This window comes from Zootoca vivipara, chromosome 8, assembly GCF_965207765.1.
Source record: "Zootoca vivipara chromosome 8, rZooViv2.hap1.1, whole genome shotgun sequence".
Lineage (NCBI taxonomy): Eukaryota > Metazoa > Chordata > Lepidosauria > Squamata > Lacertidae > Zootoca > Zootoca vivipara.
Window position 1 is genome coordinate 54976064 of NC_142591.1, and position 19819 is coordinate 54995882.

The 19819-nt window shown below is 38.2% G+C and overlaps 1 protein-coding gene across 2 annotated transcripts in view; it reads left to right on the forward strand.

Moving 5' to 3' along the window:
* Positions 1-19819, forward strand: part of PREX2 (phosphatidylinositol-3,4,5-trisphosphate dependent Rac exchange factor 2) — a 102824-nt gene that overhangs the window by 52065 nt on the left and 30940 nt on the right. The window contains exons 12-25 of one of the 2 annotated variants that reach the window (XM_035125053.3): positions 22-125; positions 519-568; positions 812-887; positions 1720-1792; positions 2483-2625; positions 3072-3164; positions 3823-3971; positions 4653-4738; positions 6028-6173; positions 8042-8159; positions 8723-8907; positions 10860-11021; positions 14816-15038; positions 16256-16463. In XM_035125053.3, coding sequence (XP_034980944.3) covers positions 22-125; positions 519-568; positions 812-887; positions 1720-1792; positions 2483-2625; positions 3072-3164; positions 3823-3971; positions 4653-4738; positions 6028-6173; positions 8042-8159; positions 8723-8907; positions 10860-11021; positions 14816-15038; positions 16256-16463 — 1816 coding nt within the window. The remainder of the gene's footprint in view (positions 1-21; positions 126-518; positions 569-811; positions 888-1719; positions 1793-2482; positions 2626-3071; positions 3165-3822; positions 3972-4652; positions 4739-6027; positions 6174-8041; positions 8160-8722; positions 8908-10859; positions 11022-14815; positions 15039-16255; positions 16464-19819) is intronic. The other variant, XM_035125054.3, reaches the window with a different exon arrangement.

Sequence of the window (19819 nt, forward strand, 5' to 3'; positions counted from 1 at the left end):
TTATGTTTGCCTTTGCTTTAGTTACTGACAAACATCACTTCAAGCCTGAACATATGCTCTACAGATTCCGTTATGATGATGGCACATACTATCCGAGAAGTGAAATGCAGGATGTAATTTCCAAGGTATAAACCTTATAATGTCATAAAGGTAAAGGTAAAGGGACCCCTGACCATTAGGTCCAGTCGCGGACGACTCTGGGACGATTCAGAATGTGGATTAGCCTCAGGCTTGCTCATGCTCAGAGTTGAGTCTATTCAGTAGGCCGATTGAAATTTTAAATTTGTCTACCTTTCTAGCATTCTAAAAGCAATCTAGCTTTTTTAAAAATAAAATTTCCGTGGTCCACCAATGTGTTTTGAATCTACTATACCTACAGAGGTGTACTCTAAACATGACTAAGGTTGGATCCAACCCAGTATTAGTTTGGATTAACTGGTTTTGAACAAGTGCTTATTGGTTGCTGTTTTGTATTTGAACATCGGTTTAGCATTAAACCTGTTTATATCTCTTAACAGGGTGTAAGATTATACTGTCGCCTGCACAGCCTGTTTACTCCTGTGGTAAGGTAGGTCTTGTTTTCAGAGCTTTTGCTTCAGAATGTTAGATAGTAGTTGCTCCCCACATAGGCAGGGCAAAAGATTGATTAATGTGTTGGTGATGGAGAGTAAGGTGGACTTGTTGCAACAGGGAACAACTGTGACAATGGCAATCTGTTGGCTTAATCATGGGATATGTTATGTGTGATATTCAATAAATGCCAAATATGTCAATTTCGGATTGAATTATTTTGTATGTTTTATTTCCTTAGAGATAAAGATTACCATCTAAGAACCTACAAATCTATAGTCATGGCTAATAAATTGATAGACTGGCTAATTGCACAGGTAAGAAAATGCTCTGAAGCACATAGCCTTGATTAGCAAATGGAATGTCTACTAACTGCTATTATCAATACAGATTTTCCTATGATGTATAAATTAACTTGTAGCTCTATATACACCTCAAGGCCAACATCAGTGTCTGGCATCATTGGGAAACTACCAGGGCCACAGTACAATGCTGATGCCCATCCTGTTCCCCTTTTATTGGATTGTTTCCAGTGCTGCATGGGCAGAGTTCTGTGCTGGACCACTAGGGGACAAGATTTTTGACCTGCCTCCCTTCGTGGGACCCTTATAAGGAGGCGCATCCCCCTATGGATTTATTTCTGCTCTCTCCTTTGCCTTTTGGTGGGAACATGAATGTGTTGGGGTTTTAGTCTTTTTGAAATGTCATTATTTTGTTGCCTTCAGTTTTTGTAAGTTGATTTTTTTTTTGTACCCAACACTATTTGTGCTCTGAGTAGAATGGACTTCCAGTTCTGCCAGGAGACTTCACTGTTCTCTTCCCCCAACACTGCAGCTGTCCACATGGAGATTTTGGAGCCATGTAGGCGGCTGCAGGGGCCATGGTGAAATCACCACAGAAACAGAAGACTATTCCACTTGTGCAGCATTGGATACCATCCAAAATAAGTATGTTAATAAAGGTTATTGTTCCCCAACAGAGATATCTACTTTTTATCAGTAACACTCTAGGACCGATACAAGGCTTCTAAAACAATGGATTTATATGCAACCCACTTTTTGTACATGCTGCAAAAGTGATGATTGTTTTTCCTGATTTAGAATTGTTGCCTGTGATATTTACATTGAGGTACATATTATTTATTAATAGGGAGATTGTAGGACAAGAGAAGAAGCAATGATCTTTGGAATAGCACTTTGTGACAATGGATTTATGCACCACGGTATGCAATTTTCATTCAAGTATTCCTTAATTTGTAAGTCTCGAACTCTTGAACCAGATACTCCAGCTTCCATCAGCAAGATGGCCATGGATGATAGGAAGGCCACACTTTCCCCCTCCTTGTGTTTTACTACTGAAAACCCTCACCTATGAGATACAGTACTTTTGTGTCTCAGTATTGCATGGCCAAAGAAGAGTAATGCCCAGGCTTGGTGGCCATCAATAATGTAAGGCTTGTGAAGCAAAATATTTTTTCCTGTACCTGGAACAATGTGGCTCACATGTTTGAGCCACCAATGTAATAAAGGTAATATTTATCCTACGTAAACTTTTGCATGGTATACCTTGTGTTTTCTTATGGGTGGGTATGTTCCAAAGCATGCCACAGATAGCTAATGTGGTCAACAGTACAAAATGCCACAAACACAGAATTCCTCCATTGTTGATTTATGTGCAAAAATACGTTTTCCATCACTGAAGTATTTCTGGAGTTTTAGAACATGCAGGTCAGGTCTCTGCTGTGAGGAGCATAAAATCTAGAATTTGACATAGGGGAAACAAGAGAGAAAGGGGGCACAGGGAAGTAATATGTGGTTGTTTCACTTGTACATGCTTAAGCAAAATCAGAATATCAATAGCAAAATGAGTTTGTGCCATCACAGAAAAATAATATTATTTTTATATCAAACAGTGCTGGAAAAAAGTGAGTTTAAAGATGAACCACTTCTCTTTCGTTTTTTTGCTGATGAAGAAATGGAAGGCTCAGACATGAAGCACAGACTCATGAAACATGATCTAAAAGTAGTGGAAAATGTAATAGCCAAATCACTGCTGGTAAGATTTTTTTTAAAATGAAGCATGTGCATGTATTAATGCATGTGTGTACGTATACACATATTATTTAATGTACACTTGATAGTTGGCAAACCAGTGTGGCTGGAATAGACACTAAATTAAGGTTACCAGATTTTTTTTCCAATGAATCCAGGGACACTTTTCAACTTCAATTGATTTTGTAGGGGGACTGATTTGTAAATCCGGGGACTGTCCCCAGGAAATGGGGACGTCTGGTAACCTTACACTAAATGACAGTGACACCACTTTGGCTTCTAGTAACAATGCTTGAACAAGGAAAACACCCAAGCTATGTGTTTGCTCCTCCAACAGGCAGGACCTCCATTTTGTCAAGATTCAGTCTCACTTGATTGCACCTCATTTTCTAATTTAAATGTATTTTAAATATTTTTTCCAATATGTGTCAAACCATTTCCCTTTTACAGATTAAATCAACTGAAGGAAGCTATGGTTTTGGCTTGGAAGACAAAAACAAAGTGCCAATTATTAAAATAGTGGAGAAGGGATCAAATGCTGAGGTAATACATGCTAATTTATAACCATGATTATTTTACTTCACAGACATTCCTGTCAATACAAGGTTGTTATTCTGGCTTCATTCAAATTCTTAACTTTTGAATAAACTGAGAAATATTCCCTGAGTAGTTCCATTTATTACAGAGCCTTGAAGCTGTATGCACTTTCTTTGCCAGATGAAACTGACTGGATGTGAATGGCTTCTGTAATACAGCAGTTCAGGTTTTCAGTCAAAAGAATTAATATTTTGAAGGTACTGTTGGGCTTCTGTATGTTTCTGAGCTGTATCTACAAACCTAAATATTCAGTAAGTTCTGTGCTTTCAAATGCATATCTCTATAAAGCAAAGTGGTTTTCGATAAATGGAAAAAAGGTGAGTCAAGATAGGTAATATGGAATAATTTAAACTTTTTGGTCACTACTGTCAAGGCTGCATAAATATTATAAATAACAAAGTGATTCTTCCAATACAGTAATTCTAAATTTACAAAATAGAGATTTTTCTTTGACCTCCGGAAATAATGTGGATTGTGTAGATTTCATAGCTAAGGGCATACTCTCACATGGCAAGCATTTCAGCATCTTCCTTTGTGTAAAGGAAATTAGTACATCACTAGTTCTGTTAAAACAATTGTGCATGTCTTATCTTTTCTTACCTAGATGGCAGGTCTGGAAGTTGGGAAAAAGATCTTTGCCATTAATGGTGACCTAGTTTTTCTGAGACCCTTCAGTGAAGTGGATAACTTTCTGAAAGCATGTTTAAGCAGCAGAAAGCCCCTCAGGGTACTTGTGAGCACAAAACCCAGGGAGTAAGTTGTTACTTTGGTTTGGTAAATTGTGAACAGGGTGTGTTGCAAAGGCATGCAGATACAAAAGGAAAGAGGAAACACTCTTTTGCCAAATTTTAATGATCAGAATAGGGGGTAAAGGTTAATGGGTGAAAGGACTTACAAGAATTTAAGTAATTTAAATTATTTGTAAGGAATATCTAGTGTTGTTGATAATGATAATGATGAGACTATGAATCGATAATAAATAATAATGTATCAATATATCAGAAAATGTGATTAAGTATCTCTTTCTGTTTTGTTTTTTAACATTTTGTCAACACCAAATAAATATTCAATAGGTTAAACATGTGAAGAGGGCATTTTCTGGAATAAGCAGTGTTCCTTGATTATTAGGGAAGTTTTTAATTTTTGAAGTTTTATTCTGTTTTTAGTCCTCTGTTGGGCGAACCCCTGTCAGATGGGGTGGGGTATAATAATAATAATAATATTTTATTTTCATCAGTGCTTATTCCCCCTTCTCAAAAGCTAAGCTTCATGTGTAATTCATTGTTTGAGAATTTAGTAGAATTTTAAATAATAATAATAATTTTATAGTTATAGTTTTATTATTAGTAAATTGCTATATTCTGTGTAAAAATTGATAAATGTAATAAGCACACTGGTTTTGGACATTCCACCCATACGTTCTCTTGTACTCAGGACAGTGAAGATCCCCGACTCTGTGGATGGCCTTGGATTTCAAATACGAGGCTTTGGTCCTTCTGTTGTCCATGCTGTTGGAAGAGGTAGGCAGAGGGATATAGAAAGCTGTAGATGGAATTACTTTAGATATATGGCTGAGTCATATGATCAATACTTGATGGGTGTTTGCTTTGATAGTTGTTTTGCTATGAATAGTAGTGATGAAAGAAGATTATAGTGGTTTTCACACACCATATTAAACCATAGCTAATGTTTAACTATGGTTTTAACATGCATGAGCAGCAGACTGGTGCATGCTGCTCAGAGGTCCCTGCTTTGCTCCTCTCTGCTCATGGCAACACTACATTGTGAGCACGTCATCTGAACCCAGACTCACTGTTTGTTTCCCAGCAGCAATCTATGAACAATAAGCCAACACTGATGAGCTTTTTTAGATCATAGGTAAGACAAACCATGGGACGCGAGTGGCGCTGTGGGTTAAACCACAGAGCCTAGGGCTTGCCGATCAGAAGGCTGGCGGTTCGAATCCCCAGGATGGGGTGAGCTCCCGTTGCTCGGTCCCTGCTCCTGCCAACCTAGCAGTTCGAAAGTACGTCAAAGTGCAAGTAGATAAACAAGTACCATTCCAGCGGGAAGGTAAACGGTGTTTCCGCGTGCTGCTCTGGTTCGCCAGAAGCGGCTTAGTCATGCTGGCCACATGACCCGGAAGCTGTATGCCGGCTCCCTCGGCCAGTAAAGCAAGATGAGCGCCGCAACCCCAGAGTCGTCCGCGACTGGACCTAATGGTCAGGGATCCCTTTTAAGACAAACCATGGTATTTCTTTATATTCTGCTGAGCTGCCATGATTTGATGCATTGAGATCCACTCTTAAGAAGCCTTTGAGCCCTGTGACTTTCACTGTATCTGACTCCTTCATGAGGTCAGGACAGATAAACATACCTGCATACCTGAATTTAGGTTTTCCAATAAACAAGTTCCAGATTAACAAGTTTAGGATTAGGATAGGTATAAATAAATGGGCAAAAGGGGCAGCAACAACAAAATACCAGTATATTTCTAAGTACAAGTGGTGCTGTTGTGTTTAGATTCATCATTGGATGCATGGCCACCATTGTTCGTCAGCTTTATTGACCTGCTTTATTGGCTACTAATTCCAGATGTGTCCTGTTCCCACCAAGTTGATAACCTTATCAAAATAGATCACACAAACCATTTATTGGGGGGGGGAATTCTCATGTAAAGTACCTTGTACATATTCTGTGTTGGTTTAATTTAACATGTTCTTGAATAAACAAGCAACTATAAAACCAAACATTTTTTTTTCCTAAGAAGGAAATTTCTAACTTGGCAATTTTTCTAACTTTTTTCAAGGAACTGTAGCAGCAGCTGCTGGCCTCCACCCTGGACAATGCATCATTAAAGTGAATGGGATTAATGTCAGCAAAGAAACTCATGCAAGTGTTATTGCCCATGTCACAGCCTGCAGGAAATACAGACGTCCGATGCATGTAAAGATGGTGCTTACTTATTTATTGTTATGCTACTTAAACAAAAAAATACAGTTTGCTTCCATTCCTTGGCAAATGAATGTTAAAAAACAAATAATAGTCAATTTTTCTAAAGCTGTTCTCTAATCTAATTCGAACCACGCATTAGAACTGAGTTCTGCTTAAATCAAAGGGGACCAACTTTTAAATAAAAGTTTTGGAACAGGATGTAGGGATAATATTGTGAATGTTTTACTCCTTTCCAGCATTCAGGGAAAATTATCTACAGCTGAGCCTCTAATGCTGCACATGCAGTGTGAAAAACTGAGCTAAAAAAAGGCAAGGGATATAAAGAAATTTGACCTAGTGTCAAATACGCTCTCCAGTAGCCTTTTAAGTAATCTTTCCAAAGAAGAATTATTAGAGATAAGACAAAGTCTGGTCATAAAGCTCCAGTGAAGTGCAATAGGTTTTGTTTGAACAGTAGTTAAACAAAACTTATTGCACTTCTGAACAGCTTTATATTGGTAAAAAATGACTATGATACTGATGATCTTGAGAATCCTACAAGGGCACTGGTTCCCAGGGTATTTTCTGAAGAACCGAATAAATATGTATCCAAACAGTCCTGCTTTACTTTGGTGAATGTACCCTACTGACAGCTGCTCAAGATAAGCAATATTTAAATTTAATACTCTGAGATATTATCTTCTTTGTTTTCACTATTATATACGAATTTTCAGGAGATTTGTGTTGACAGTTTTGGCAACAGGGTGTTGTAATATAAAATAAAGATTTAAAACATACCATTTGTTATGATGCATCTTTTATAAAATATGAATGGAGTTCCGATTTAAACCTCATCTGGTAAATAAAATGTATTTTGAATTCTTCATGAATATAATTGCAATGATCGTGAAAGACAAATAAGTTTAAGCTCTCGTTTATGGGAGGGAGCAATGTGCAAAAACTGTATTATTATTTTTTGCTGTTCTTGCTTAACTTTCATTTCATCCCACATGTTTCCCTTTAGAGGCTATGTTTTCAATTCTACCAGAACACAAGCTATTTTTGTGGTTCATCCAGCTGCATTTAAGTGCGGGTGATATAAGCTTCTATGGGGGATGTAATGTTTCAGTAAGTCAGCATGAGATTGATTTCAAATATATTAAATAAATTAATTAGCATTTTTTTGGATGGATTCACTTTTTGATTGGCAGTCCAGCAAAGTTCTACATGTCTGGGAACAAATTTTGAAGTAAAACAAATGACGAAGTGACCTGGTCTTGCTACAGTGAATGCAATTTAAAACCACACTTTCCTCTCTCTCATCTGTTAATTTTTGTGGTGAACACCCAGCAAGCAACAGCTTTCTATTATTTATTTAATATATTTATATCCTGCCTTTCTCCCAAGCTGGGATTCAGGGCAATTTACCACATTTAAAAGCACATTGTTAAATTATAAAATATAAAGTAATAAAAGCAAACTAGCTAAAAACAATAATTAAAATAACCAAAACATTTAAAACCAGCAAGTAAAATGGTTTACCCTGACAGCATCCCAGTGATCAGCATTGTCTGTACCTTAATTTTCAGAGGCCTGTCTGAATCAGCCTTCCTGTGGAAGGATAACAATGAAGGAACTAATCTAACCTCTCTTGGGAGGGAATTCCACAACAAGAATCTCTTCTGCACGTTTGTCCTCTTTTGAGTTTCTCACTTTAAAAAAAAAAAGGAGGGGAAAAAAGGATGTGTGTGCTTAGTGGACTTAAAAATGTAAAATACCAAATCTCCTTCTTGGTTCAGCTATAATAAAAACACGGTTTTTCTGGTAAGGCTAATATGTTTGTGTGTGTGTGTGTGTAAACTTTCATCATTGTTATTACTTTCCTATAGCAAGATTCTATTCAGTGGGTATATAACAGTGTTGAGAGTGCCCAGGAAGATCTGCAAAGAACAAACTCCAAACCCTTGGGAGAAGATGGAGGAGATGCATTTGACTGCAAAGTAGAAGGTAGGATCAATTGTTTCTTTGTTATTAAGCAAAATAAAGGTGAGCTTTGGATGTTACCCTTAACAAAGCAAGCACAATTTTCACCTGTTTGTATAATGTAATTCAAAGTACAAGATAAAGTGCAGTTATTGCTTGATGGCATGGTTTTCTTAACTATTACGTATCTGCTATCATAGTATATTTTTTATCTTTTGAATGCAATACGCAAAAAGTTCCTTATGATGTGATAATCTAGAATGAGGCCTTCAGAAGATTGCCTAAGCATGCTTATTTTCATATTGGATTGTGCCCATAGAATAACAGCAAGGCATACTCATATTTTAGTTGTCTGTTACTGTGATTACAGCTTTCGTTTGCCAATAATATTTTTAAAATCCCTCTACAACAAATGAACCATGTTTCACAGACATAGTATCTGCACCACAACCTGACTCACCCTGTTCAATCATTAATTTAACAAACTGAAAGGTGTTTATTTAGTAAATTAGTTAAGTTAGGCATATTGGTTAGTTTAGTAAGCATACTAGGATTCAAAGCAATTTGATTTTTGAATTTGTTTTTAGAAGTAATTGACAAATTTAATACTATGGCAATAATTGATGGGCGGAAGGACCATGTCAGTCTAACTGTTGATAATGTTCACCTGGAATATGGTGTAGTTTACGAGTATGACAGCACAGCGGGAATAAAATGCCATGTTTTGGAAAAGATGATTGAACCAAAGGGCTTTTTCAGCTTGACTGCAAAGGTATGAAACATAAAATATTTATTTGTTTAGTTCTTTATTGTTCCTTTGATCACTGAAGCAGCACACCCTATTTATGAATATGATTTATGGATATGATTATTGTAATTTAATCTCAAGTGTATTCTTTACCAGTGGCCTGTGTCCTATTGATGGTCAGGAATTGTGGTCATTCACCCAGAAAGAAAATTAAGTCATAGTGTAGTCATAAATTGAGCTTCTAAACTCAAAACAACAAATGCTGAAGAAGTGAAACGTTCGCTACCTTTCCAACCATTCTCCATATCCCACAAAAGTTTTTTTTTTTTTAAAGGGAGATATACAGTTTTTCCAGGAATCCATTTATTTAATTATTGTATATTCATGTTGCCTTTTGAGCAAACACCACAAAACCATTCACACAGAAATATTAACTAATAATTATAAATTAAAACTATGTAATAAATGTGGAAATACAATATACAAGGAGGGGGAGAAAGCCCTCTGGCATGACAGTTAATTAACTGAAGTCAGAATGCTCCAGAAATACTCTGCCCATGTTTTTTGTTATGAAATGTCACTCAGATAGCAGGCCAGACCCTGTAAAAAAAAAGTCGTTTGCATTCTGGGTGAAGAAGTGAGTTAATTTTTTCCTGGAACTAGGTGCACAAGGCACCTTCACTTTGTCCAGTCGTTACCATCCAGAGGTAGGTTACGCTGACTGGCCCAAGGCTACCCAGTGAAAGCCATCAATAGGGAGGGGGAAGGTATACCCACCTCTGCTGTATCCCTTGAACCAGAGGATTGCTTGGTAAGTCACCTTGTAGCAAGTAGAAGTAATGTGAAACAATGGAAGGGTAGCTGTGTTTGAGTGTTGGATATAGTATTCCTCGTGGATTTCTTTTCTCCAAAGCTATGAAGCCTAATTAATAAGCAGCTTATTTTTTAAAAAAAATAGGAAACCATATAGCAATGTAATATTTTAGAGCTGCTAAAAATATAATAATTTGAAAATCAAGAAGAGGGTGCAGAAGTCTTAGTAATGGTTTAACCACAGTCTTTGTAGTTATAACCAAGGGATTACGTTTGCAGGTATGTTTTGCATTATTAATTAAACCTGCAGAAAATTAAACTCTTACAAGCAATTAGAAACCTTTAATTACTGTGCTGATTCAGAAAGTAAGAGTTTAAAAGCTTTATGTCTATCATTACATGAACTTAACTTCTTCAGTTCTAGGGCGACTATAATAAGCTATGACTATAATTAAAATGTGTGCAAAAAAATTGGGTGATTAGTAAATTCCCAATTACTTTGACTTTTACCAAATTCCAATAAAAACATAAATAAAAGATTATTATTTCACATAGCATAAATTAATTTATTAGGCTTTCTGATTTTGTAGATTTTGCAGTTGTATATAGGATCTGGAGCCTGTATCCTGGATTTGTTCTGCTTCAAACAATATTGCCAAGTTATTGTGAAGGGAGGACTGGTTAATGACAGCCAATGAGCTTTGTAAGCCTCTAGCCTACAATTAAAACCTCTGTTCAGGGTTGAGAAAGGAGGTTTAAAAATTCACTTTTCCTTTGACATGTTCTCTTTTATTTATAATTGTAACGAGCTTGGGGTTTGTTTTAAACAATACAAATATGACAAGGGCAGGGTGTTAAGGTAATCAGGTTCCAGCTCACAGGGACAAAGGAATTGAGAGGAGGAAGAGGAAGAAGTTGACTAGTGCTTAAGGAAGGCAGGCAAGGCATATAGAAAGTGGCATAGAAATGAATCAAACAAATAAATTAAATTGCAGCTCAGTATCTGGGAGCTACTGCTGACAAGCAGCATACTTAAATCTGAAAAGAAATATCGTCTGCAAGAAAAAATGTTTATTGTCCTGCATTACTTGTTTGTTTACACTGATATCTAATGGCAGTCTTTTTAACACCAACACAATCCACCGCTTTTGTCTTACTCACAGATTCTCGAAGCTTTAGCAAAAAGTGATGAGCAATTTGTGCAAAACTGTAATAGTCTAAATAGTTTAAATGAAGTGATCCCCACTGAACTTCAGAGTAAATTCAGTGCCACTTGCACTGAGAAAATTGAGCACATTTGCAGAAGGATCACTAGTTATAAAAAGGTAAGGAGCAAAAAAAAAAAATTGGGGAAATTTACTGACTTTGTTTAGAAATTAAAAACACTCAGCTGGAACTAAATATGTATAACTGAAATATTAGCTCTCCCACTGTTTACTCCTACGTTTCCCCCCTCTCCTTCCTCTGTTGTCTCCCCTAGGTCAAATTCTATGTGAAATAAAAGGTCAGGTACCTGTCCACTTTGTGAGATGTCATGCACATTAAAGATGCTAAAGAAAAAGAAATAATCAGCCATAATACAGAAAAATGTCTATGCTTATAATAATATTTTATTATCTTGTTAATTATGCTGTTTCAAATATTCATTTTATCCATTCCCCCTTTGAACAATGGATAGGAGATAGAAGATCAACCGCAGCAACCTGACCTACAGGCCTAGTTAGATTTGCCAGACCTCCCAGTTCTGCTCAACAGACTGTTTTGGGCTGACCACACTGACAGGTCATTCACCTGATGTGATATGATGGAAGGCATGGACAAGTAAAGTTGTGGCTGCAAAGAAAGAATCAGGAACCCAAGAATGTACTTATGATAATGTTCCATTGCAGCCATGGCTTCTATTCGCTGCTGTTTAGTTAGTGCCGAATGCAAGTCCTGCTGCTTTCACACAGAAGCAGATCCATTTGGGAGCTCCTGTCTGGAGCTCCTGAGTGGGCTGATCCCTGCTGACTGGGTCCAGAATCAGCGCAGCTTGCATTTGGCGTCAAATCTAAACAGTGCTGAAAGCATGTCCCTCAAACGCGGCCTGTAGAGGGTTGGCCGCTATTTGACCCAGCCCTCTGGCCAAAAGGGGTTTCCCCACCCCTGCCCTCGTGATCCTTTATTTTGCTTGCATTTTGCAAGAATTATACACACATTAGAATTTTACATTTGTACTTTGAAACTGGGTCTTTTGTTTTATGAACTAAAATGATATTTTTAAACTGGAACCTGGCAAGCAAATGTTCCAATTTGCAAGTGGAGATAGATAGATAGATAGATAGATAGATAGATAGATAGATAGATAGATAGATAGATAGAGTTTAACACTCCACCACTTGACTTTAGAATAAATGATCCAAAAACATTTCATGGTCTAAATAAATATAGCTAGCAATCCATTCATTAAACCCTGTCAGTCTCATACCTGCCAAGTCCCGGACTGCAGAATCCGGGACTGGCAGCCGCGTGACACCAGAAGTTGCATAGACGCAACTTCTGGTGTCGCTTTGTCCATCTTTGGGCACAAAAAATGGCCACCACCGGCTTCGAAAGTCGCATCAACGCATGTCCGGAAGTACGTAGACGCAACTTCCGGTGTCGCTCTGCCCATCTATGGGCACAAAAAATGGCCACCGCTGACACCGGAAGTCCTGTCTATGCACTTTCGGACATGCATAGACAGCACCGGCCATTTTCGGAGTCCATAGATGGGCAAATCAGAAAAAAAATGGCCGCCGGCAGGAGAATATAAGGGAGAATAATGGGAGATGAAGTGATACGGGGGACCGCTGGGAAAAGGTAAGAAAAAACGGGGTTTCCCGGGGAAAACGGGGTACTTGGCAGCTATGGTCAGTCTGTCTGTCTGTCTGTCTGCCTGTCTATTCACCTTACTTGACTGCCTCAGGTGGGCATTTTAACTGCTCAGTCAGAAATTCAATGTAGCCAAATACATTATGCTTTTCATATTGCTTGCCTACTTTACAAGAATTTAATGTGATGTACAGTTTCCAGGATTAGAATAGCAAGATCATACTAGGTCAGGAGGAAGTACATTGGCACAACCACAAGAGGAAGGCATATATAATTACTATACCTGATACATTATCTTATTATAAACCCACATATTCATCAACTTCTCAGATAAGACCTTTCCGAAATCCATAATCATGTTGCAAATTTGCCGTTTCAAAAATGTTTACTGTTCTTGATGGCTATTAGTAACCTGTTTCATTCCAAGAATAGCTATGCCTTTCTTTTAGGGAGGTTAATGTAACCATAGTAACAAAAGTGTGCTGTTAGCTTCATTGTGAAAGTTTGAAATCTATAAACAGAAATGCAGTGGCTTCCTGCAGTGCTTATTATTATCTCATTATTTCTCAGAGAAGTTTTAAGGCCTGGGTAATAGTCCCCACTTTTTCCAACACATGCATGAAAAGAAATGTGGAACTTACGTTTGACTTAAGTTGTAACTAGCCATTTGGCACCTATGGGAGACAATGTGTGGGAGATTTAAATGTGAAAAACGTACAGTCAAACATCAGTTCCCAAATGGCTCCATTTTCGAACATTTTGGCTCCTGAACACCAAGAACCCGGAAGTAAATGCTCCAGTTTTTGAACATTCTTTGGAACTCAAACATCCGACGCAGCTTCCGCTTGAGTGCAAGAAGCTCTTGCAACCAATTGGAAGCCACGCCTCAGTTGTCAAACATTTAGGGAGTCAAACGGTCTTCCAGAATGGATTACGTTCGACAACCAAGGTTTGACTATACTGCCGTTCTTCCTATTTAAGTGCCCTTGTTTCTTCCTTGTTGCAGTTTCACGTGTTTAAGTTTAATATATCCACACAAACCTACTTGGATAGAAATATTATCAACGTTACACACAATATAGAAAAAAATTATTGTACAGACTCAATAACCTGTTGATTTTATTGAAAACCAAAGCTGCACACAGGAGCATAAATGTGTGTTTTTGTTTGTGGGTGTAGGAGTGCACTGTGCCTATTGATCTGCAAGAAAAGGTACCTACTTTGGTTAGAATTAAAAGTCTGCATTCCTAGGCTATGCTATGTGGGTACCAAAATATCAATTGATTGGTCCCTAGGGGAGCCAGCTGGGGCTACTTCAGCAATTACCTCCATGAGATTCACATCAAGCCTCCTGTTTAAAAAAATCGTTGTCCCTGAATGGTTTGTTTGTTGCTTGTTTTGCCTGTTGATTAATTCTTATCTTTCTACAAGTGATTTGATGAGTGGGGCAGAACTGTTCACTATTGCTTACTGGGAGGTAGAGGCCTGATGCAATGTGGAAGGTCACTGCAAATGCTCTAGATTACCAGCTAGCACAGCAATTCTACCCCACCCAGCGAATCATGTCTGACTTTATATAGCTGTTCTTTTCTTGTATTGTTTTAAGACTGATTATAAACTGCCTTTTGGGGATTTTCCTGGAAAGGCAGGAAGCTGGTGTGGTGTAGTTAGAGTGTTGGACTAGGACAGGGGTCAAATTTCCGCTCAGCCATGAAAAGCTCCCTGAGTGACGGTGGGCCAGTCACTGTCTTTACCTCACAGGATTGTTGTAGGGATTAAATGAGGAGTGGGAGAACCAGATACGCCAACTTGATGTAGAGTAAAATAAAAAAGTAAAATAAAATAGAATTTAAAATAATATAAAAGTAAAAAAGTAAAATAAAATAAATAAAAATATCTAAATTAATGAAATAGGATAAGGGTTCATTCTGTCTTAGGCTGCCACAGGATTATTCATTTTGCTTTTAATTGCTTTTCGAACTATTGTTCCCATAGTTAGTGATTAGAATAATAGAATTAGCACTTGGACTCACCTGCAATCTTCTTCCTCTCTTCTCCTGTAAAAAGCAATATGAGGTTAGGCATGGACACAGAGAAAGAACATTGTTCTATTTCAAGAAGTCAAACTTCAGTTCAGTTCCACCTATCAGGCTGGGGAATACTAAAGTGCGTGAGAGAGAATTTTCCTCATACCTGAAAAATAAATAGAGCTAACTATATTTAAACCTTTTAGTAGTTGCTAATATACTCTACCCTCCCCCTGCAGTTTTCACGGGTGCTAAAAAACCGAGCTTGGCCTACCTTCAAGCAAGCAAAGTCAAAGATTTCACCACTGCACAGCAGTGACTTCTGCCCAACTAACTGCCATATCAATGTGATGGAAGTCTCATATCCTAAAACTTCAACGTCAGTTGGCAGTGCTTTTGGTGTTCAGCTAGAGAGCAGAAAACATCATTCCCATGAAAAAGAAAACAAACACACTGACCAAGGTAAGCTTCAATATGAGCTCTAGCTATCTACCTTCCTCTACCTACCTATCTGAAAACTACCCCTCAACATTTGAGCCCATGCTAGTGTGTTCAAGAAACGCCGGCGATAGTCTGTCCCCATCAACATCAACTGCAGCATTTTGCAGCAGCCAGGTAATTCCACATAGAGCATGTTCCAGAAATCAAGCCTTGAGGTTACCAATGCATGGATCACCATGGCCAGACCCTCCCTGTCCCAAGCATGGCCATAGCTGACATATCAGCCACAGCTGGTAAAAGGCACTCCTAGCTACTCATAAATTCCCAGTGACAGAACTGGATCCAAGAGCACCGCCAAACTCTGAGCCTGTTCTTTCAAAGGGAGAGCAACCCCACCCAGAACAGGCAACTGCTCAATCTTCCAGATACAGGAACTACTAATCTATGGCACCTTCATCTTCTCATGGTTCAAGCTGAGTTTATTGCCCCTCATCCAGCCCACTACTGCACACAAAGCACAGTCCAGATTATACACAGCTGCCCCGACTCACATGTTATGGAGAAGTACAGCTGTGTGTCATCAGCAAATTGTTGACACTTTGCCCCCAAACTCCTAATGACCGCACGGTGATTTCATATATTTGTTAAACAACGTTGAGGACAAGACATGACATTGTGGTACACCATAGTGCAAAGACCATGTAGCTGAAACACAGTCTCCCAATGCTACTTTCTGGACATGATCCTCTAGGTAGCAGTGAAACCACTGCAAAACAGTGCCCTCAATAGCCATCCCACACAGCTGATTCAGGAGGATACCATAGTGTATGGTATCAAAAGCTGCCATTTTCTTAATCATTTTCTTTTATTTTCTTAGCATAAAGCAAACTAATAACCAGTTAGGCACTGGCAGATTTTGCCAAAATGTTTGATCCTTCAGTGCTTGGGCTATTTAAACAGACTTTTACAACCCTTGAATAACAGAACTAATGTTTCACTAGCAAGCAATTTGCAAAATAAAAATAAAAATGGATTGTTATGCATAGTTGGATTTTCAATATCAAATAGCTCCTTTGTTGAATGTATAAAAAAACTTTTAAAAAACTCAGTGTGATTATTAACTGGATTCATGAAAAATGTATTATCTGCTATGGTTCAAAATAAGTGAGCTACAACTACAGAGACTAACATACCTGATAACCTACTTATGCATTTTATATTATTTCCTTCCTGCCCAGGTAAACTGAGTCCCATGGTTTATGTACAGCATACAATTACCACTATGGCAGCTCCATCGGGACACTCCTTGGGTCAACAAGATGGCCATGGTTTGAGGTATCTGTTAAAAGAAGAGGATCTGGAAACACAAGATGTCTATCAGAAACTGTTGTGCAAACTGCAAGCTGCACTAAAAGAGGTGGAAAACTGTGTTTCTCAAATAGACGAGTAAGTAAAATATATGGAATGTAGGGATTTTGGACATTAAGACATAAATTTGCTTTTAAATGAGCCCTTCCTAACATTGTATCTTAGCCTATGTATTGGACTTTTCTGTGAGGGCTATAGCTCAGTGGTGGTAGATTTTTTCATGTGCTGCACATCTTGGGTTAGATACCTGGCACTTCATAGACAGATAGATAGATAGATAGATAGATAGATAGATAGATAGATAGATTTTGGAAGCATGGCTGGAAAGTACCTCAGCCTGAGACCTTGGAGAGCTTCTTTAAGCTAGAATAGACAGAAGTGAGTTAGATGATCTGACTCATTGGCACATTCATATAAGTCAAGGGGTAAAAGGATAAAGGCCGTTGGAACAATGCAGTTCCCTAAAATCAATATTAAAAAATCAATATAAAATTGGCAGAAAATGATAGCAAAGGGTATAAGGCGGGGTGGATTAAATCCTATTTAATTATTTCTAAGATGTACATACTGCTCACATGACCTCTTTAAGCAGCCGGCAATTTAAAATAATACAATGTGATATAATAAAAACCACAGCAAAATGTTACCGTATTAAATATAAGATTTTTTTATTTAAAAAAAACAGAAGCAGGAATGTCCCAACAATTAGGCAAAGTGAGGCAACCGCTTCAAGTGGCAGATGCTGGGGGATATTATTATTATTATTATTATTAGTAGTAGTAGTAGTACTAAAGGTAAAGGGACCCCTGACCATTAGGTCCAGTCGTGACAGATTCTGGGGTTGTGGTGCTCATCTCGCTTTATTGCCCAAGGCAGCCAGCGTACAGCTTCCAGGTCATGTGGCCAGTAGTAGTACTAGTGGTAGTAGTATATTAATTACTGTACATTTGTATACTTCCCTCTACCCAGGTGGCGCTGTGGGTTCAACCACAGAGCCTAGGGCTTGCCGATCAGAAGGTCGGTGGTTCGAAGCCCCGCGACGGGGTGAGCTCCCGTTGCTCGGTCCCAGCTCCTGCCAACCTAGCAGTTCAAAAGCACGTCAAAGTGCAAGTAGATAAATAGGTACTGCTCCAAGCGGGAAGGTAAATGGCGTTTCCGTGTGCTGCTCTGGTTCTCCAGAAGCAGCTTTGTCATGCTGGCCACATGACCCGGAAGCTGTCTGCGGACAAACGCCAGCTCCCTTAAAGCAAGATGAGCGCCGCAACCCCAGAGTCGGTCACGATTGGACCTAATGGTCAGGGGTCCCTTTACCTTTACTATACCCACAGGTCTCAGGGTGGTTCACAACATAAAATCACAATATAAAGACACTAAATACATAATAAATAGAAACAAGAAAGAGGCAATAATCTCCCCTCCCCCTTGCTGTTTCTCTTAAGCGCCTCAGCCATTCCCCTGAGTTGGGACAGGAGGATGTGGTGTGTCCTCCCCCCCCCCCCAAAAAAACCTGCCTCTCTGCCTCGGGTGTGGTGGTCCACACTACCTCATCAGCAATGTTGAATTAAGATTCAGCTGTCAGTCCAGTTAGCTTCTTTATCTGGAATGGAGAAAGGTGCCAAATTTATCTTTGCCTCAAGCCAAAATATGTCTTGGGCCAGCCCTGAATAGTAGCCCTATCTCCCCCCCCCCACACTCCATAACATTAACATCTTCCTGATTAAATGGGTTTAAACTAACCTCCTAAAAGTCAGTGGTGACTGACTGACTTCCTTAGGCGAAAGGTTTCAGTGATAGCTCCTCTACTGAAAAAGATTCGTTTTAAATAAACACAACTTTCCCAATTAATCATAAATACTGGACCAGTGCAATTGCTTTTATAACTGAAATTGATGAACAAAAAGTCGAACGAACACATTCACTGACATATTTATGTACATCTTTTTCCAAGAGTTGCAACACAATTTCAAATAATTTGTATTTTTTTCAGATGATATATTGAACTGTTCACATTTCATTTATGAATAAATACATTATAAAGCTGAAATATCACAGAGTGAAATAGCCACAGAGTGAAACAGGGGAAAGTTGTTATACTTTCTTTAAAATCATCAATCTCTTTTGATCAATATTTACATTTTCAGTCTCAGTTATTATTTCAGTAGCTTTTTTACTTGGTAACTCTCACTGTCATTTCTTTTCTGTTCTCTAGACTTCTGTGATGTAGCACCAGTAACTTTCCTATTTTTTTCATGCTGGAGTAAAAATGATATAATTAAGAAAACATAAATTGTGTGAGTCACATAGTTGCAAACGTTAACAATACACAAGAGAATCTTACATAAAGTATTTATATTGTAAAAGAATTCTGTATAAAGTGAACCAGTAGAAAATCATATTTAAGATGTACAGATTGAACAAAGGGTACAAACTTTTTAATACTTAGAATTCTCAGGCTTCTTATCATTATTCCTTATGGGCTTATAGGCTGCCCGCATTTAATTGTTCTGAAAGAAAGCAGTTTTGTACAGGAAACAGGATACCCAGAAGCCTATTTTTAAATCTCTGTGGAAGAATAGGAAAAATGAGGCCAGGATTGTCTGGCTGTCAGTATCAATTTACACAATGCCTAGTTTCTGGAGTTCTATCACACCCTAGTATCATTAGACCAATGTATACAGGATGCACAAGGTCCCAGGGACCTCTCCACAGGAGAGCAACTAGCAACCAGAGCAGGCAATACTTTGTAATCCTATTTTACATCCTATTTGTGCTCTGTTTCTGCTGTAAGTAGAATAATGTAAGTACTTCTTACATTATTTGTAAGAAGTACTTGATTCCTCCCTGCCACAGAGTAGTACTTGGCAAAAATGATTATTTCCAATAAATTTTATTGCCCATCATGCAAGAGTTTCGTGATTAAATGCTAAAATTTGCACTGATGCACAATAAGATGCATAGGTACATTTGTGCTAATAAGAATACCGGTAACACTTACATTGCCCCTGGGCTATTTCCTTTTGCTGCTTTATGCGAAATGGTGATGAACATTCCTTTCCTACTACTGATGCCAAGACTGTAAAATTTGAATATAGCAGCTGAGTGCTTGGAGGGCTTGAGTGCTGCTGTTTATGCTTCCACTTTTTGAGTCTGATAAGTTTGTTTCAGGATTTCATGCATTGTTTAATCACCGTAGATGGAAAGATGGCAGTGTCTAACTGTAGCAGTGCACCTTAATGCATATATTGCTAAGCCCCTAAATTATGGAAAAATTGTATGCCTTTCATTTAATTTAGAAAAAAATCTGTTTGCATTTATTATGAATGCACAATTTCCTTTTGTGGTATGTCACTAAGCAGTTGAGGCACACACACCCATTGGGTTGTAAGAATAATCATTGGATTGTGTCACTGTTGTTCTCACATAATCATACTAGC